The sequence below is a fragment of the Simochromis diagramma genome, unplaced genomic scaffold (assembly GCF_900408965.1).
Source record: "Simochromis diagramma unplaced genomic scaffold, fSimDia1.1 OVJJ01000421.1, whole genome shotgun sequence".
NCBI lineage: Eukaryota > Metazoa > Chordata > Actinopteri > Cichliformes > Cichlidae > Simochromis > Simochromis diagramma.
The window spans coordinates 2,494,816-2,516,682 of record NW_024387250.1 but is presented as its reverse complement, the minus strand read 5'-3'; the positions used below and the strand labels follow the sequence as shown (position 1 = coordinate 2,516,682).

The window sequence follows — 21,867 nt, the reverse complement described above, 5'->3', positions numbered from 1 at the left end:
GAAGCATTCACAAAGTCACATAACCATTCCTGCCGACTGACTCTGCTGAGAAATCTGGTATAAACAAACGAATTCCGGCTAACCAGAAACACTGTGGCTAAGAGGTAGTCGTCAAAAACAATACTTGATGTTAAGAATCTTCAATTGTTTCATTATGAAACATAACACAACTACCAATCCTAATTTAAAAGAAAATATTGCCGTACATTATTTTATTTCTGCCAACAAAGCCTACTGAAACCTTTTTCACTGAGCTGTTTTTTCCTCTCACACACGAAAGACCAGCGTCACTGAACTGGTGTTTTCAGGGTAGTTAAATGCAATGAACATGACCGCTGCAGATTACTTTAAGTCAATAGTAAATCAATATTTTAGTCAATATTTAGGCCAATCGAGCATCAAATCTGTCCACAACTTATGTTAGCGCTCAGCAAATGCAAGATTTATTGCTGCTTGAGTGACAGCGCACAGCTGTTTCAGGAAATCTTCTTTAAGAAGAATTAACCTACATTTAAAATGTGGCTCCTTTTAAAAGATTTACATCTTCAGCGGGAAGCATTAGATGGGGGTGTTAAAAAAGTACTGAGAGACTGATTAACACATTAGCGTTTTAGTCTTAATTAATGAATTTAGTAAGAGCAATAGAGAGATACAGATGTCATGGTAAAATCTCTATTGTATTTCATTATACTTTATTTAGAGTCAAAATAATGATAAAAAAAAACAGATCTCACGGGAAATTTAAATGCTGAATGCCATTTTCCTTTCATATTGAGTTGTGTGCAACTTGCTTCCATTTACCTATTATCATTATTTGTTACTTCTAAATATGTCAAGGTTATACAGGAACTTATTTTAAACATGTTTACTAGTGCAAACAAACCAACATACAAATTAAGTTAACAAAAAAATCTTCACAGAGTTGTTTTGAACGCACTCGTCCTCCAAAATTCAAAGACGCAAATGCAATAAAGTCTGTAATGAGCGAGCTTTCTTTGGAAATATCCTTCTGAGACCACAACTGTGCTCAGAATGCTTCTTATGTTGAAGTGGAATAATTGTTTCTTGGACCTTGAGTTATTTTATAGATACTTTGAAACAAGCATAGCTGGAGGTCTGATTAAGGTAAAATTAGTTTCACTTTCTTTGTGAAGAACACTTGCCAGAAGTGAACTTATGAGGAGGACTGAGTGCTACCAAAACACGGCCACCACAGAATCAGCAAAGCGCCATCTCTGCTTCAACCAATTAGCACATATTCTCCTCTGAGTGTGAATACAATGTGCTCTGTTCATATTATCCTTATCCTATATTATCCTTGTAGACCATCAGCTCGTTTCCTTTTACTTCCCTGAGAAGATCACACAATCTCACTCCATGATGAATACACTAAAGCAGCTGCAATCAATAAGTTTCCATTAACAATAAATCAGAAATGCTTTTATTAGAAATGTGTTCGTCAGAGTTACAGGCTCACAGAGAATCATTTTCTAACTCAGCAGTTACCTTCAGAATTTCAGTATCTTTCATCTAATTCAGCTTTGGTTTTATAGCTCAAGTTTTAGGTTATGGGGTCATTTTCATCCTTGTTAGAGCTCTCATCAACTGTACTTTACCGGTTTGATATATGGACTTAAAGAAGTAGCTTGACATGTTGGATAATAAGCTTAAAGGGCTGAGAAAAAAATTCTTTGCCCCCTAACTGATTTTTTTAATTTTTTTCCTGTCATGCTATCTGCCCCACTTACTTGTTTGAGATCATTGCGCAAATTTTAAATTAGACAAAGACAGAGGGATACAATCCTGTGTTATGGTTAAAAAAGCAGTATAAAAGCTGTCATTTTATAAAGAAAATAATTTGCCGTATTACTTTCCAAAGTTCTTGAAATCAAATTTTGCTTATGTGACAAACAAGGCCTAGATATAAGCACAAAAAGACAAAATAGGACCTCGCTGGGCAGAGTAAACATCGGTTCCTAATGCTCGCAGCCTAACCACAGACACCCTCAGGTGCTGCCAACTGCTCACTCAAAAGGTTCAGCGCACGCACAGAGAGAGGCATACTGGGATGCCATCAGCATCAGCACCCCAGCAGGACACTCACAGTCAGGGAGAAGAGTATCCAGGGACAAGACACTTATTTAAAAAACTATCTAATCATCATGATGCCTTTTGACTTATTATCTAACTGTATGAAATCAGGTCTGCGCATTTTCCTCCAATTAAACAATAAATGGGTATAAAAAGAGGATCTCAGAGAGGCTTTCAGAAGTAACTATGGAGATGGGTTCAGGGTGCTGTAAAACACAGTGTGGGCGAACAGTTCAACAATTTAAGAATATTGTTTGTGTGCACAATTAATGTGGCTATTTAATTATGCAAGGTGCATAATATCATTAAATAAATCACAGAATCGAAAGAAGTCTCTGAATGCAAAGCTGGAAGCCATTGACACGATTGTGTGGTAGAAGTCTGTATAATATCGGCAAGTAACAGCTGAAATATAAACAGAATGTTTTTCTTATGCTGTTATCAATAAAGCAAAGTATTAAAATAACTTGCAAATCCATGCATTCTGCTTATATTTACACTGTCTTCTAACCTTTTTGAAAATAGGATTATATGCGTGTATATGTCTTGAAAATAAACTGCATTGACACTCGGTCTAATAACATCTGCCCGTGTGACCTGCAGCCGAGATTTATAAACGACACAGATATCAACCATCGCAGGGCTGGCACTGAAGATAAAAAGGACACAGTTTTCAGGTGCTGATTGCCTGGCTGGTTAATGTGTATGTATCACACAGCAGCCACGAGCCATTATCCTCTTGGGTTTAATATTGATATTTCTACTTGCCTAAATGAACAGGAGCCACATTAAAAGCAGGCAGTGGTAAAAATCACCCCAACTGAACTTCTGATAAAAGTCCCTATTCATCTTATTATGTTGCAGTAGTGCAATTCAGGGCAACTACCACATAGACCAGAGCTCTCTGAACTCCTGGTGACCTCCGCATGCTGTGTGGTTCAAGAGGATACTGCAATAACGCGTATTCATCACACAGATAATTGCAAGGCCCAGTCTCTCGCACATGACAAGCCAGTGCCACCAGCTCTTAATTGGTATTCTTGGAGCTATTCACATCCCAATATTCATGGTGTCCTTTTTCATTTCCTGTTGAATAAATGCATCTGTTAATTGATAGTGTCATAACACAATGAAGAAGGCATTTAGAGCAACTATTTTCTAGATTACCTAAGGTGAAAGAGCATCATGTGTAGTTAATGCATATTTAAAAAGACAGGCAAAATGGCTGGTAAGTGGGGGCTGATGGCAGTCTGATGAGCTGCACTAGATAAAGATAAAGGAAGAGCAGATCTTTGCATATTCGCCTCGGCATGCAGGACTAACTTGGCGTAGCGATTGCCTTTAGTGGACAAGAGAAAATTGACATGAAAAAGCGAAAATTAACTGGCCATGGCTACATTACTCTTTTAGGGAGATTTTAATTTGAAGCTGTAAACAACACCCATGTGTCATCTTTCCAGCCTCCTTTCAAGATGACAGAAGATCACACATCCAGCAGATGTTACGCTGTATTTCATTTGTGACACATTCTGATGACCTGATGAATTAAAATCCAATATCTCTTTTCTTTTCTCTCTCATTTGACTTCATCATTTCCCAGGAGAAATAACTCCCTTCATCCAGTAAATGTATGTTTGCCTGCTGGTTGATACCTCTTGTCGTAATATTTGACAGACAATGGAAAATAAGATTTTAGAGCCTTTTAGCTGAAAACAGCTGACTGCACTGATGACACCAATAAAGTCAGATTTAAAGTCTTGGCTCGTAAAACCCAAAACAATAAGCTCAGAGAAAATAGGCTAAATAGTACACCTGAGACAAATGGATCCATTTCCCTTAGAAGAAATCACAGCTCTAAACAGACCAAAACACACTAACTGGCCAATTTGTGAGGTGCACCTGCTCAACTGGCTGTCAGTGCAAAATATGCAAATATCTAATCAAACAATCACATGGCAGGAACTGAAGCAGCAGCACTTCCTGTTATTTGCTGTCCTGTGTTTTACATCGACTTTTCAGAGCAAGAACATGTTATTTCAGGAGATTTGAGACCTGAGGCAGAATACTCATAAGTTCAAATTTTGAAATTCTCAATAGAACAAATGTTACAGATGCTGGGATGATGTAGAGATGTAGACATTTACAACACAGGAAGAGCATAACAAGAGCTGCATCACAAGAACTGTGGGTCCAGTGTTTTTATTGAAGCTTTAGAGGAAGTAAAAGTCTGGACATCATGGCCTCATCCATAAGTCATAGACTTGGTTGACTGATCCTTGGCTTGCTCTTTTCACATATCATACTGTGCTGGAGAAAGACACCCAAGAGTATGTGTACAAATACATTGCTTGGACAAAACAACCCACCTGTAATGTGGATGTAATGTGAATATGTTGCTAATTTAAAAGAAAAGTGATTTAAGGGATCTGATTATGAAGTATACATTCACTGAGAAGCACTTCATTAGGCAAACCGGTTCAATTGCTCATTAACACAAATCATCCAATTCTATGGGAGAAACTCAGAGCATTTAAACACGTAGACACGGTCAAGACGAGCTGCTGCAGTTCAAACCGAGCATCAGAATCATGAAGAAAGGTGATTTAAGTGACTTTGAACCTGGCATGGTTGTTGGTGCCAGCAGGGCAAGCCTGAGTATTTCAGAAAGTCCTAATCTACTGGGATTTGCCCACACGGCCATCTCTAAGGTTTACAGAGAATGGATGATCTGAAAAAAAGAAAACATTCAGTGAGTGGGAGTTCTCAGGGTGGAAATGCCTTGTTGATGCCAGAGATCAGAGGAATACGGTCAGACTGTTTTGAGCTGACAGGAAGGCAGCAGTTACTCAAAAATCCTCCCACTAATTATGGCCAATGCATGCAGAAGAGCATCTCTGAAAGCACATCAAACCTTGAAGCAGCAGCTACAGCAGCAGAAAACCACACCGGATGCCACTCGTCTCAGCTAAGAAGAGGAAACTGAAGCTATTTCACACTGCATCATCAAAATTTGATAGTCGCAAATTGGATAAACCTTCCCTGTTCAGTTGAGTCTTGAATTTCTGTTGTGACATTTAGATGGTCGGGTCAAAATGTGGGGTATATAACATAAAAACATGTTAATCAGATCCATCCTGCTTTGAATTAATGATTCAGGCTGCTGCTGCTGGTGGTTTAATGACGGTTTTTGCCTGTCCCGTTTGGCTCTTTTGCCATCAGAATTATTGTCTAAAGGCGAAGAAAGATGCCCAACGGATTTACTTTACCAAATAGGCCATCCCAGCCTTGCCGTTATGGTCTATTTGATTCACCTTTTATTTTTTATTTTATTTTATTTTCACTTGCTAAATACGGGACAGACTTCACTGGGGAAAAGGAAGGGGAGAAAGACAGAGGGAAAGAAAAACAGCGGAGAAGAGGGACGAAGGGCAAAAAACAAAAACCAGCAAAATAAGCAGACAAAAAATACATATATCAGTCACCTGGATCACCTGTTGAGAAAGAAAAAAGAGAAAACAAGCCGAAGAAAAAGAGCAATAGAATAAACAACATCACGATGATCTATGGGAATATAACAGTAAATACTAAATATTAAACATTATTGTGCAGCACGTAAGATGGACAGCGCACAGTGTGCTTTGAGGTAGGAGCCAAAAAGGGTGTAGTTTGTGGGTGTGATCACCCGTGTGTACATCTGTGAGCATGAGCGCACTTGTATTTAAGGGGTCCCAGGCCCATCCGGACCAGGGCCCGGTTCAGCCGCGCCGCCTGGCCCCACAGAGCCCGGGACAGCCCACCCGACCACACCACAGAGAAAACTGCACCCACCCCGTCATCCACCCATCTTCCAGACTACACAAGACAATAGACGCCCAGGCTGAGATCTTCCTCCACCTCTCCTGTATCTCCCACTCCTGCAGAGTGAGTTCCTGAAGAGAGGAGACCTCCTGCAAGATGTAACAGCCTCCCCCACCAGTCGAAGAGCCCCCCAGGTGGCTCGATGCACTGGCGGCACCCTGCGCCAGGGCTGGGCCCCCATACACCCACCCGCCCACAACCCCGGCAACACACCAACCAGGACCCAAGCCCCCAAGGCCCAGCCAGGGCCCCAGCCCAGAGACAGAGCACCCCCAGAACCCCACGCCCGTCCTGGACCCACCCAGGGGCAGCCAGGCTACCAGGTCAGTAACCCACGTCTGTCAGCACAGACCCTCCCCTAGCCCCACTGCACGCAGCCACGAGGAAACCGTCACCTAAGAGCCAACAGAGCCCTTAATAGGCCATGACCGCAACCCCGGGTTGAGCCCTCCAAGGAAGATGCTCCTGGGGAACCCCCCGACGCCCTAAGCCTGTCCCTACCCCCACACCAATCACAACAGCGAAGGTGGGACCAAACTATGACCCCCCACCCCCACTAGGGGATGGAGCTGATCAAAGGAGCCCAGAGCAATTGATCTGATGTGGTGGCAGAGGCTCATCAAGACTAATGTAATCTAATAGATAATCTCTATCTTGGTTAGAATTAAGATTATTTTTATTTTTCCAGTTCATGAGGACAGTTTTCTTGGCTATGCATAGGGCAGTGAAAACCATATGGGCTATATTGTTTTCTGAAGTGACATTATCTAAGCTGCCCAACAAACACACTAAAGGGGAAGTTGGAATGTTACATTTCAGACACTTCGATAAGTCTTCGCATATCTCGCGCCAAAACTTCTGAACTGGTGGACAGAACCAAAGAGCGTGGATATAATTGTCCGGTGAGTTGGTTTGGCAGTGTGAGCAGTTGTTGGTAGATGTAAAGCCCATCTTGAACATCCGATGCCCTGTATAGTGCACTCTATGTAATATTTTGTATTGAATTAATTGAAGACTGGGATTTCTAATTAGATGAAAGGTTTTTAAGCAAATCTGAGACCAGAAGTTTTGGTCTAAGTTAACTGATAAATCCGCTTCCCATTTTGCAATAGGAAGTGATATTGATTCATCTGTTTTAGAAAGCATTCTGTAAATTTTGGAAAGTAATTTGGGGGTTTTAAGAGTAAGAAATTGAACCACACTTGGTGGTGTTTGTAGTTCAACTTGACCCGGTTTAAATTTCTTTTTTACTATGGATTTAATTTGTTGATATTCTAAAAATCTTTTCTTGTTGATCCCATATTGTGTAACTAGTCTGTCAAATGAAATAAATTCTGTTCCTTCTAATATATGTTCTAAATATTTGATTCCTTTACCACTCCAATCTGGAAAGTTTATCATATTATTGTTTTGTAATATGTCAGGGTTGTTCCAGATAGGTGTACGTTTGCATGGGATTAATGAAGACTCCGTCAATTTTAGAAACTCCCACCATGCTGTCAGAGAAGAGCTGATGCTGATGCTTTTGAAGCATTCATGTCGTTGGATGTTTGAGCTGATAAATGGTAGGTCTGAAATCTCTAGATTATTGCAAAGTGCTTGTTCTACATCTAGCCAAGGTTCATCTAAGAGGGTGTGTTTTAGCCATCCTGAGATAAATTGAAGCCTGTTGGCTAAGAAGTAGTGCTGAAAGTTAGGTAGTTCTAATCCTCCTTTATCCTTGGTCTTTTGTAGTGTTTTTAAGCTTATACGTGGGGGTTTATCTTTCCAAAGGAATTTGGACATATATGAATCTAGAGATCTGAACCAATCTTGTGGCGGTTTAGTTGGGATCATTGAGAATAAATAATTTATTTTTGGTAAGACCATCATTTTTATAGCGGCAAGGGTTTTTTCTTGACATACCTGGGCCCCAGGTAAACATCTTTTAAATGTTACAGCCTACCTGAGTATTATTGCTGACCATGCCCATCAATTTATGACCACAGTGTACTCATCTTCTGATTGCTGCTTCAAGCAGGATAATTTGCCATGTCGCAAAGCTCAAACTGCTTTCTTGGACATGACAATGGGTTCACTGTACCCAAAGGGCCACAGTCACCAGATTTTGATTCAATAGAGATTCTTAGGGAAGCAGAATAGCAGATTGGCATCATGGATGTGCTGCCAACAAATCTGCAGCAACTGTGTGATGATATCATAAAGATATGGACCAAAACCTCCGAGGAACGTTCCCAGCTCCTTTTTGAATCCATGACATTGAAAAGCTGAGGGAAAGCAATATAATAAAGCCAGCAGTTGCTTGTTAAACCTGAACCCCCTTTCTTTGTGTTGTTCATAGTGCAATCAGTGTTTTGGTACAAGCTTTCTGAGAAGGCCATCATCCATTAAAAGAAGAAAAATAAATCAGCTTGCTAATTGAAATTATTTTTGTTTACTGCAGAAAGACAGCATTACGAAGTGTTCTTGACCCGCCTGCTCCAGACGTCATTACAGACATTTCAATGACTCATAGCGTGCATCATTGTGGCTAGAATACAAGAAAGAGCAGAAATTGCTAATTTAGATCAAAACTAGACAAAAATGTCTGTCGTGTGATGACAGTTTATCATAGAAATTGCCAAATATTTTTCTCGCTTAATAAAACAAAAAATCAAGTTACAATTTTTTTTGGTTTGTTTGTTTGTTTGTTGTTTTTGCACTGATAGCACGGCACAAGCCAATGTTCCATAGAGCACAGCTACCCTCCAGTACGCCCACACTGGAATTAGTCCAGTGCTGATATAATAAGCCTGACAACTGATGAGTTTTGCATTAAGAATTGGTTAGTGCATAGCCATATTTACATAAATACCAACATTGGTTCCAATTACATTATTTTATGTGATACATTCAAGTTATGCATGTAATGGCATTCTAATTTATATACTGATTTATTTATTTTCTTTTTTTCTTGGTTTTTGATTCTGGCAATTTCAGTCTTCTATACAAATCTGGTGCAGTTCACGTCAAGTTACTGAGTCCAATGTATTATTACTCCATAAAGAAGGACAGTTGGATTTCCTATATTCTTTGTGCCTTTCAGGTTTAAAGATAATTAAGTAAACTTTAATAGGGTAAAAAGTGACCCGTTACCTGATACAAGTTCCTCCATTACGACAAGGAAAGTGCTGGCAGACAGGAGGGTCACAGTTCTTGATATTTCTCCCTCTAACTGCCTCACCCATCAGGTAAATCTCCTTTGAGTTGACCTGAAGTTCTCTGATACAACCAATGAATCTCTTCTCTGCTTTTTCACTCTTGTCATGCATGTCCCACTGAGATGAAACATCCCCAAGAAATATGGGTCCAAAGGTCCCCTGTAAAATAAATAAATAAATAAATAAATAATTAACACACATAAGTGATCAGCAGTATATATTATGGTAAGCAGCTAGGGAAAGCATTATGTCAATTAGATGTCCCCACAAAGATATGAAAACACAGTGTGTGTGTGTGTGTGTGTGTGTGTGTGTGTGTGTGTGTGTGTGTGTGAAATTATTACTGCTATTACATTATTAGGACCTTAATGTATCCTGAGATGATGAAGAAGAAAGATAACAGACTCAGCTACTGTTACCTTCTGGTGTAATGCGGTATTAGTATCACCTAGACTGTAACTTTTATTCTTGTTAATAAGTCAGTTACACTATCTGTTACATTATTACACTAGACCCCATGTTTGTTTTTTGTTTGTTTGTTTGTTTTAAATGTTGTGCCTTTTTTAACTGTTATGTTAAAACTTATCCTCCAGTTGTGAAGTTAATGGGTAAGTAAAGGCAGTGGATGGCGTGTGGAAAAAACAGTGGGTGCAAGGGAAGTGAGGATTCTGGGCATTTAATGTATTCCATGTTTAATGTGAGACTAACCATCAAAATTAATGCGTTCGTAAGTTTAGAGAAATATGAGCACCAAGTAATGTTTTCTTTTTCAGTTCTTTGGATGTCACATATCTAGAGATAATGATCATTAAAAAAAACAAAAAACACTGGTAGGTTCCTTTGATGTGCGGTAATTGGGTAACATTTGGCTAATATAGATAAATTGTGTGAACCTGTAACTTATTCTTTTGTAACAGTCAACTTAACAACTGCAGCTGTGTCTGCAAAAATGCTACAAACGAGTACATCACATAAGTATAAAAGTGCCTATATTTTATTCCATCGTACTGTATAAATTTCCTTCCTTTACATTTTGTCATTTCTCTTCAACCTACAGAAGATTTCAAGTTCTGTCCTAAAAGATTTTAACTGTTCCTGTGGTTTACTCTGAGGTCTTATGGGTAATAAAACAAAACAAACTATAATAAAAGAGAAATGTGTTGATGTGAACATTTCTGAGTCAAATTATGGACACCGGATGTTAACTACGAGATTAAAAAAAGCTCATTTGCCACTAGTGATAAAATGCAACCTTGTCATGAAATATACTGGATGTTAACAGTATGAAGAGCTCAAAGTACACTGAATATTACTGTTTCCAGTTTTGTCTCTGCCATTACAAAATCACATCAGTCATGTCAGAATTTATACATCCTTGGCACTCGTCATAACTGCTTGCTGGCATCGGAGGAAGTGTTGGACAGCTGAAGTGGAGGTGTTCAGTGAAGGGACACTTAAGTGTTAGACCACATTATCATTTAGGACGTCGGCTCAATACAAGCTTTAAATGACATAACCGCTGCAGATTTAAAAGCCTATAAAGAGACATGCATGACAGGGTTCCTGTGAATGTATGTGCAATGAAGCCACACTTGTAAGGACCTTGAAAGTATCTTTAAAAAAGCTTAGGATTCATATAAAACAAGCAGCGCGTGATGGCTGCTTTTAAAACATGCTAAACTGTGCTTGTATGTGATTCACTGTAGCTGTGTGATGATGATGGGCTGATGATAATGTATGACTTTATGGTGCCTTCAAGCATGTTTACCATGTTTATGAGAAGAGTCCATTTGAAAAGCCCCACTAATGTAAAATTCATGACTTTGTAAGTGGACCCACAGCACCGCTTTCACACGAGCAGTGTGCTCATTTTCGAATTTTATTTGAAGGCAGGGCTAGGCAGTGTGGAATCTGTTTCATATTCTTCTTATGCACATGTAAGGCCAGTTTAGATGAGTAAAACTTGGCCACAATAAAAACAGACAAAAACCTTGGGGCGAGGTTAACTATGCCTTTGGGCTAGTGCGAACCATCTTTGGGCAAGGAAAAAAAACATACTGTGTGGATTTACTCAAGATGCATAGTGAAAAGTTTAAAAGGCAAGGCCGTGTTTTATTTGTGGATAGCCTTATTGAATATATATTTGAAGGTGTTTCCCTTTCGGACCACAGCATTTGGCAAGGAGATTATTTAAAATGCTTTAGTAATTGCACCATTATCTAATAAAGAAACAATATTTCTGTCTTTTAACACTTTGCATGGTTTCACTAGTTGCTGCTATAACAAGAAAAGAGAGGGTGTGTCAAAAGGGCTACATGTGGTTTTTTTTTTTGATTGGCAGTAGGGGGACATTATCACAGCTTATAGATTGCTACAGATACATTATTATATATATTAAAAGAAAAACACGCTGGAAAAAAATCAAGGAAGACCTAAAACCTCCAAACAGAATTCACAGCGAGCCCACCGCTTCCAAACCTTCATTTCATTTTCTCCCTCTCGTTCTTCTAAAGGGGTCAAACAAGATCTGACTCTTACTTTTACAAATGTCACAGGGCCTCATGGCATGCCTCACACCAACAAATATTTCATGACACACATGAAATCTTCAGATTGAATTTTCAAGTTATTTCTTCTTTTTTTCCCTCCACAATTCAGGACCATGGAGAGCGCACGCGCACGCACGCACGCACACACACACACACACACACACACACACACACACATCAATCCTACTACTTATGGTACTACAAATGACCCTTTGTAGTATTTATCAGAAGTTGTACACAAACACCTTAAAACATATGCGTATATTATGCCTGTCAGATTAAAAGTAACGGTATTTGTGCTGACGGCAGGTTACTCATGCATGTCTGTGACTCTATGCTAATTTGTACTGCCCTTGGTAAATTGTTTTGATCATTACTGGAATCAACTAAGTGCTTTTGTTTTCAGAAATTTGGCAATTGTTCGTTTGACTCGCTGGCTTAAATTGCTACTCCAATCTGCACTTTTTCTGATTGCGGCTTAAAGCCAATTTGCTCTGCTTAGTAAATACTGGATAGAGTGTGAATAAGTAGAGGTAATATTTCAAAGCCAGAAAATAGATATGTTCATTTAACGCTTCAAAAAAATTGGATTGTTTCCTTTGTCTGATGAAAAAAATACTGGCCTTCAGGTTAGAGCCTAACCATGATTACGTATGTGAAGGGTATGCGAAATGATCATTGCCCTTAGGTCTACGTGGTGCTGTTTAGTTTAACATGAATCAAAAATGTCAAGAAAATGTAAATATAAATACATATAACAAAACGTCAAAAACAACAAGACAGACAAAACCAACAGCTATAAAAATATAACCAGAATAAAGCTTTATATACACAGAATACAAAACTATAACCAGTGTAGAATGTAAACATGAAAAGTGCAACAAGCCAGACTGAGGAAACTTACTTGTAACTTACTTTTCCTACACTAACTGATGTTGCTTATTAAGCACTTTAATGTACTGCAATAACAACTACATTTCACCACATTATTTTAAGATTGCCATATTATTAGTATTTATATATCTACATGTATACCTTCATTCCCTTTATCTATGAGTAATTATACCCCTACAGCACCGGCTACTGGGCATTGAATGCAATCTGGTCTCATACACCAGTAGAGCAGCAAGCCTGCTGTGAACCCTGACACAGTAGCTCTATAGCTGGGTGTATCCTGTCTTTGTACTAATTAAAAAGAAACTGATCCAAAATGAAAACTACAGCCTGCCACTTTGCCACAGCCCTGAGTAACTAGATAACAGTGTTTAGTGAGAAATTAAGATACTTCTAATTTGACATATACTAACAGTGAAATAGATGGCAATATTGCTTCACCAACATCTGCTAAGCTGTCTGATTAGCCTCAGCAGTCTAGACTGGAAAGTGACAGCAGCTATCTCTCTCTGAAGTCTACAGCTGGCTTTAGTTTTGAGCCCACTCACTTCTTCTCTTGGCTGACAGTGTCAGATAAAGCCAACACAAATGCAACACAAATAACTAAAGCACATATTTGTTTCCAAGACATTTTTAAGATCTTCATTTGATACAAAACACTACAAGTAGCTTTTTACTGGTATTGTTTATCCACAAATATACACAGCGTGTAAGTGTAAGTAGTATTTTTTTATTTTTAGAAACACACTCATTCACTTCATCTTTAAACCTGACAATACAAGAAAAAGTTTAGCACTGTGATGTCTAATTGTAGCAAAGATAGTGCTCGTGTAATGAATGAGGAACAAAGAAACATGTTGGCATCTCAAATTAGAAGACCATAAATCACACTGAGGAGTGGGAGGCATGTTGGGCCAGTGGGAAGGTTGAGACTCTCTCTGCATATTTGAATGTGAAAGCAAAATTATTAATTAATAACAAATATAGCTGTTGTTAATCAAATTAATGAGCCAGAAAAAAAAGACCAGCCTGTGATTAATAATAGAACAAGCTTGATGTGGCTTACATGTTTGCCAATTGTGATTATCTATAGATAATACTGTAAAAGATGCACTTTTTTCTAAATTGAAGCCTGTTTTGTATTCATAAAGCAATGGGCTTTGGCAGCACACAACAACATACAGTCAATCTACTGATGGCCCTGCTGTCATGAGTTCTATAAGTTGTTTATTTGAATGTGGCGAGTCTGTTGGCACTGTGGGGGTGCCAAATGTATAGGGCTGTGGGAAAAAAATGCAGGGATGTCAGGGAAAAAAAAATTGCCAGTAAACATCATCTGTCTATATGACATAAATGCCAGGGCATATTTCCTGTGTTGCTCTTTAACATTAATGCTGCATTTATACTGTTTTACTTCATAATTGTCACAATGACATTTAGCAGATTTCAGAAATTTTAGATAACAATGCAGACTTTATATAAGCAAAGACATTGACAAACAACCCTGCTACAAAAACTAAAAGCCACTGATGGCTTTGTGGCATTCATTATTAGAGCAGCGTTTAAATGCTGGAATGGCTCTCGATGGAAATACATGCGTATTTCTTTAATTATTATTATTTACTGAAGAATATCGGGATCCACAGGGCGATGATATTACTGCTGTACCAACATTTCAATGTTTTTAAGGCAAACTGTGCTGTAAAAGGAATAAGATAACTGAGAGATAATTATGTGTTTGAAATGAGATGATGGTTGTACAAAGGGTAGATTTGAGTGCAGAGAGGTCAGGATACCTGTGACACAGGGTACGAGACGTACTCCTCGAGATGCTGAGCCGTGCCATTATCTGCAGCTATTTCAATCATACACGGGCCTCCTTGTTTGCCAACAGGCAGATTGTATCTGTTAAAAGAGAAGACACAGAAACCAGGGGTAAGTTAGGAAGCCCTCTCCCTGCCATGTCTGATACTCACAATAACGCCAACAAAGTGTGGAAAAGGCTCTGATGGAGAAACAAACAGAGCAGACAGCAGTGAAGCTCCTAATGTGACCATGGAGAATATTCCATAAACTTACTAGATATACATTACACATCGTTTTATAAGACACGTTATGCACTGGCACACTGGGTCTGAAGTAATGGACCGTTTGTATCACAAGCTCTCACCCTAAACCCAGGAGAGACAAGAAAAAACAGGCAATGTTTTCCCCAGTTTTGGATTTAAATAAGAAGGCCAGAAACAGGTTTTGGCTCAGTGCTGCAGTGCTTTTTATTTTCTGTAAGTAGTTGTGTTTCTCGGCCAAATTGAAATGGACACAGTAATGCAACAGTACCTATGGAGTGCCTAAAGAAAAACCACAGAGTGAGATCACCAATCATAACCAGGTACATGATCTGTGACACAAATACCAGTTTTAATAACATTTTCTATGATTTTCTACCACTGCTACTACTGATAACAATGATAACAATAGGCCAAAAACATGATTATGGGTATGAGTGCTCATTATGTCATTCAGGATTAATTAATGATAAAAACGAGGGCACAAACTAGATATACATTACAAACCTAATGAGAAGGAAGATAATTTTATCATTTGACCCTCAGCGTCTCTCTGGGGAAATATACAATTGTAGTAGTCATTAATGTTGCAGCCGTAATGTTAAGTAGATGGTCTACTTGTGTCATATTCCAGCTCTGGCAAAGTCAAGTGATCCCCTCTCCCCAATTCATCACCGGCCTTATGCTGGCAGTACACAATGGAAGCCACTTTAAAAGGCTCAACATTATGCAAAAGGTTGCACGCTCTCCGCCACACACGTAAACACGTAAACACATAATGTTGAGCGTGATGCCCTTTGTGTTCTGTGGGTTTCTTTGCCACCAGCCTGTAAACACGCCACACAACTACGATTGCGCGTATTTCGTAACTTATTCAGCCATTCTTTTTGATTGTACCGATGATGACTGATGAGGAACAACCCTCAAACGTCTGTTTTAATAGCCAGATGGAAACAATCAGAGCAATCGCCCTCCTGCTAATTTGAAACAGCCTTCCAGGACACCTCCCTGCGGCAATCATACTCAACTTCAGGTAGGACTAATTACAGGTGTGGAAATCATAAGAGCCGTTTTGTACACACTCACTGATAAATTAAGGCACATTTACGTTGGCAAATGTGAAAGGCAACCTAATGTCCACAAAAGACATCCATTAACATCCTGGTGGTGCTCAGTGTGTTCCAGTGAGCTCACTCTCTTACATTGGGATATTGCCCCGCTGTTCCTTGGATCCTAATGAAAGGGATAGAGTTGTGCGATATATCAATCCTTATCTTTGTGCAACAAAAATGGACCATTTTGCGAGGTATGAAACATCACAATATCATTACAACCTCTATTGCTGAGGGCGCTTGATGAATATTTTGGTGCTTACCACAGTAGCTTTTATTCGGGCTACTAATGCTACAAAAACTGTCCCTGGGAGATATGGAAAGCATGCGCACAAAGCAAGCGAACTTGATGAGTTCTTATGAGCACATTTAATATTCCAGCAAGCTAATTTACAATAGTCTTACAATTTAAGGAAAACGTGACTATTTATATATTTTTAAAAATGAGTACAACTACTTTATGTGGTGTAGATAGCTAGAAATATGGCCTACAGCTCCACATTATAATCGCCACACACATACACACAAGCCCAAAACCAAACAAACAAACATATGAATGAATAAGAAGGAAAAGAAACAGTGGTTTTCTCTAATGCAGGGAAGAAACTGTGATTTCTTATTGGGCCCCTTGTGTACCATTCATTTCTGGGTCTCACAGGACCCACGCAGCAAAGTTCCAGTTTGAGGTAAACAAACAGAGACGGATAAATATTTCTCCAAAGACAGACCACACCACAATATGGCTGTGATCATTTTCCTAACTCAATCATCATTTATGCATTTCTTCATCTGGCTAATGTTCTAATCATGAGTGATTTGTCATCTCTAACATCCTCATTTAGACTGCGTCTGGTGTGTGACTAATTAAGGGCAACTGCATTACAGCAACTTTCCGGAGGATCGCCACTGAAATATTACCTGGAATGTTAAGGGACCTTGCAAATATTTTCAGGACTGCACCTTTACACAGAGGTATTTGTTAAACCTGAAGTTGGGTGTTTGTCTCTACAATCCAATAAGAACATTCCCTCTTCACAGTCCCCTGCAGACAACTAATAATAAAGGAGGATAATCATTAAAATATTACTTTTGCATGAAACATCTGAAAGTATTGGCAACAGATGGCAGTAAAACATCATGCACTGCACGGTGCCCTTGCAACAGTTTTTAGTGTCTGGGGAAAAAAAAGGCACAAAAAAGGCTTGTTATTCTAGCCATATTTCTGATTCTTACAAAGAGCAAATCATAATGTGTAACATGTAAGTTGTGAAGTTATCATTTGTGAGTCATTTGATTGATTTAAGTGTCTGTTAGTTCTGCAAATGGAGACTATGCTCAGTAGGGTTTATTATCAGTGAGCTGTAGCTGGCACACACACACAAAGAAGACAAGTACCAACTGTTACTTTGATATTCTTATTAGCACAACAGGTTGCGCTGCTGCATCTGATTTAACTGAAAGTAACCTTACATATGGTTACAAATCATGAAATGTCATATCACACCACTGCACCTATTGCACAAGATATACAAAGGGGTCTGTTTGTTGTTTTTGTTGTTGTTTTTTCCCATAAGTGCAACATGCTCTTTATCAGATCATAAACTACACCTACATTGACTGTAATGGCTGGCTCTGGTGCAGTTACTTTCACACACGCAGCACTGCAGCATTTGCTGCATAATTTGTGCTGTGACTGGCAAGCCTCAATTAATTTGGGTAGCCTGTGTTCTATCATTATATCTCCAGCAATACAATTAGACAGCACACAGCAACACTCGTGGTATTGTTAAGCTTCACAAAAGAAACTCCAAGTGAGCAGGCAGGGCTGCTGCTGAATCTTTCATGGGAGGACTTGTCAATACAACTCTGAATAGTGTGTAATTGATACACATACCTTGCTGTGAAAAAAAAGGACGTGGTTTCAAAAACAAAAATGGCCCTTATTAAATCAGATACTTTTGAAACAAGCGCACATATGGCGTGGCATTTCCCCAAATACATTTTTCTCTATTACTCTCCAAAGGATTAATACCCAGCAGGGAAGTGTTCACTTGTAGTGTAGCTGTTAGGTAATTACTTTCACAAACTGCAAAGGGGTTATGTACCCATTAATAGGATAGACGCAAATCATAAGATTGATCTAACCACATCGTATAACAAAATGCACCATTGATTGACTCGCACTAAAATGCCCTCTTAGTTCTATATCAGCAAACATTATGCTGAGTGAAGTAAATCAGCGTTTCTGAGCTGAAGAGGACTCGAACTCAGAAAGCGGAGTTTCCAATGTTTCTGTGACAATAGTTCAAAGAAGTCAGATTCCCCGACTCCCTGAGATGCCCTGAAATAAGTTACTTTTTTGAAATTCTTTCCAGTGTTTCTTCTCACAGCATAAGTCTAGCTGTTGCTAGGAGACATTTCACACCCACATGTTCATTTTTTTCTACAAAACTATTCGATGATCACTGAACAGGCCATTAAATATAAGTTTAACGATTAAATGATTAAATAATCATTAAAGTTCAATATGCGATGCAAATGATAGCATGCTCGCTGAATTAAAAACTGAACGAGAAACTAAAGTCGCCATTTTTTAAATTCTTTTATTATTGTGAAAAGCAACAGTTAGAGAATCATAATAATTTAATCAGCAACTAATAATTAATGCTCTTCCTGTTATTTGCTGTCATGTGTTTTGTGGTCAGAGCAAGCACATACTATTTCAGGACACACAGGAAGGGCATAGCAAGAGCTGCATTAGAAGAATCGTGGGATCCAGTGTTTTGTTTTCGTTTATCGGAGCTGTAGAGGAAGTAAAAGTCTGGACATCATGGCCTCATCCATTAGTCATAGACTTGGTTGACTGATCCTTGGCTCATTCTGTTCTGTGCTGGAGGAAAGACACTCACGAGTATGTGTACAAAAACATTGCTTGGACAAAACAACCCACCTATAATGTGGCTGTAATGTGAATACGGTGCTAATTTAAAAGAAAAGTGATTTAAGGGATCTAATTATGAAATACACATTGACTGAGAAGCACTTCATTAGGCAAACCTGTTCAATTGCTCATTAACACAAATCATCCAATTCCGTGGGAGAAACTCAGAGCATTTAAACACGTAGACATGGTCAAGACAAGCTGCTGCAGATCAAACCGAGCATCAGAATCGTGAAGAACGGTGGTTTAAGTGACTTTGAATGTGGTACGGTTGTTGGTGCCAGACGAGCTGGTTTGAGTATTTCAGGAACTGATCTACTGGGATTTTTTTCCACACGGCCATTTCTAGGATTTACAGAGAATGTTCTGATAGAGAGAAAATATCCAGTGAGTGGGAGTTCTCAGGGTGAAAATGCCTTGTTGTTGCTAGAAGTCAGACTGCACTGAGCTGACAGGATGGTAACAGTAACCAGAATAGCCACTCGTTACAACCAGGATATGCAGAAGAGCATCTGTGCAGGCAGATCAATTTGAACCTGAAGTAGCAGCAGAAGACCACACCGGGTGCCCGTCCTGTCAACTAAGAACAGAAACTGAGGCTACAGCTCACACAGACTTACCAAACCTAAAAAGGAGAAAATTGGAAAAATGTTGCCTGGTCTGATGAGCCTCAATTTCTGCTGCAGCATTCAGATGACTGGTCTGAATTTGGTATGAAAACCATGAAAACCTGGATCCATCCTGCCTTGTTTCTGCGGCTCAGGCTGCTGATTGTGGTGTAATGTGTGGGCGGTATTTTGTGGGGCACACTTTAGGTGCCTTAGTACCATCGTTTAAATGCTATAGCCTACTTGAGTATTATTACCAACCATGCCAATCCCTTTATGGCCACAGAGTGCACGCCTTCTGATTGCTGCTTTCAGCAGGACACGGTGCCATGTCAAAAAGCCCAAATCATCTGAAACTGGTTTCTTGAACAAGAACAACACTTTGCTCAAATGGCCTCCACAACCACAAGATCTCAATCCAACAGAGCACCTTTGTGATGTGGTGGAGCAAAAGATTTGCATCTGCAGCATCTGTGTGATGCTCTCATGCCAAGACCAAAAGTCTTGAGGATTGTTTCCAGCCTCTTGCTGAATCTATGCCATGAAGAATTAGGACACGAATTAGGACAGTTTTAAAGGGAAAAGGAGGGTCCAACCCAGTATTGTCAAGGTGTACCTAATAAAGTGTAAATACAGATGTACATTTCTTTTGAAATCAGAGCAATTCAAGACAGAATTAAAACAACCTGCAACACTCCCCTATGGCATTACCAAAGAAGACTAAAGGCAAGTTTTTTTGAGAATCTTTGCTTTCAGTGATCAAGCAGAACGCTGACATTTTTATCCTTTCAAACAAAGGTTGTAAGAAAAGACGTGATGACGAGGTATTCATGCACTGCTTCTACACAAACCGAAAATTTGGTGCATTTTCAACAGTAAAAAACATCAACATGAACATCAAAACCCAGAAGGTGCTAGACACAGGATCCTCAGTCAGACAAAAAAGAATATTTTTCAGTAAGCCTGAATCATACTTGAGATACTACTCCCATTCCTTTGACTGAAGAGAAAAAAGCACCAACAAAAGCAGCATAAATTTAAATAATCATGTCTGCCAGGGACTCAGAGTTCACCTCTGACAAGGTAAGAAATGTGATGCTGCAGAATGCTGTGTGTCATCCTTGTTGATCTTTGACTGAGTGTAAATGGAAATTACTCCAACAGTGAATGGCAAGTAGTACGGGATTCAGCTAAAAGCATACACACCTCACAAATGACCAGGGGAGCGTTTGGAGTCTGCCACTCTCAAATTTAATCGCAGCAGTATTGCCTTAAACATCCCCAAAGGAAAACTTCCCAACATCAAAAACCAAGCCAGCAACAAACATGTCCTCCCCAAATGAAAAATGACACAGCATCCCCCCTGCACACTCCCCTTTGTGAATTTATATGGCAGCAAGGGGCATTTCAGCAGTGGCTTTTTGTCTTGCCAGCATTTGTCTGCTCTGGAGTGCTACAGCCCATTTGTGCTTTAAGTGAAATAATACAATTAAACATTTCTGGAGAGGGAAAATATAATACAAAGTTGCTGCCTTGTGGAAATGTTTTGCATGCTTCACAGCTGTTATCAATCTGCCTTTGCGTTACACACGGTTTTGTGAAAACACAATGCACCGTAACACCATTACATTTAGAAAATCTGCATAGCTATTGATAGCGTGTCTGAATAAATATAATATAAGTTATTATAATCCATTTTCCCCGAAACCAAACTCAGTGTTTCTACACAGTCAAAGTGTTCATAATTCAATGGAAGCTCACTGGAGAGAAAGGTATGGACTTTATATTTCATGTATGTGGCAGCCAATTTAAACAGTCCTGAATGTTTCAGTGAAATGAATCACATTTTCCTTTTGAAGACCAACAAAAGGCAAATGTGATTCATTCAATTATGTTTACTGTCAGGACTGGCTTCTAAATTCTTGATTAAATATTCATAATGTCTTTTATCCCTTTGTTGAGGATGATTAGCAAGACGAAGTGGTGCACGACTGCTAAACAGTGTTCCTTCATAGCTAAGAGGATTTCAAATAGGGCGAGGTAAAGAAACATTAACACTCTTTATCATGGTTTTAAGTTGGATTTTTGCTTAATTATATGTGATCATAATGTAGGGAAAACAATTTAAGTAAAAAACAAACAAGCATTTTTGCATCTGCGACGTCATACCAGAGCTACAGCTTATGAAAAATGAGTGTCAATGTTTTCATACTATAGTACTGAAGATTGGACGGGTAATGTCGAATAGGCTTTGTAGCAATGCTGCTGTGTGGTGCAACAGACAGACATTTATGGGTATAACATGAGAAAGTCAAAGGGGTGTAACTGTATTTGTATAAAAACAGGTAAATGTTTTCCCTTTCCGATGTTAGGTGCAGTGGCACCACACAACCCGAGATGACAGCAAGATAGAAAAAAAGAGCATTTGAGAGTCATGCAAGAGGGAAAGATTGGAAAAAAAAATATGGAGATGAGACTGTGTTACAGTGCCTTCAGGCAATTTCAATTTTTTCACCGGTCATTGGAGTCTGGATTACAGTATTTACAG

The 21,867-nt window shown here is 39.1% G+C and overlaps 1 protein-coding gene across 7 annotated transcripts in view; it reads right to left on the bottom strand.

Annotated features, from left to right (window-relative positions):
* The window catches only part of eys (eyes shut homolog), a 166,353-nt gene that overhangs the window by 22,044 nt on the left and 122,442 nt on the right, over positions 1-21,867 (bottom strand). For all 7 annotated transcript variants that reach the window (XM_040001369.1, XM_040001372.1, XM_040001375.1 and 4 more), the window contains 2 exons: positions 14,389-14,497; positions 9,085-9,308 (listed from right to left, as the gene is read on the bottom strand). In XM_040001369.1, the coding sequence (XP_039857303.1) occupies positions 9,085-9,308; positions 14,389-14,497 (333 nt within the window). The remainder of the gene's footprint in view (positions 1-9,084; positions 9,309-14,388; positions 14,498-21,867) is intronic.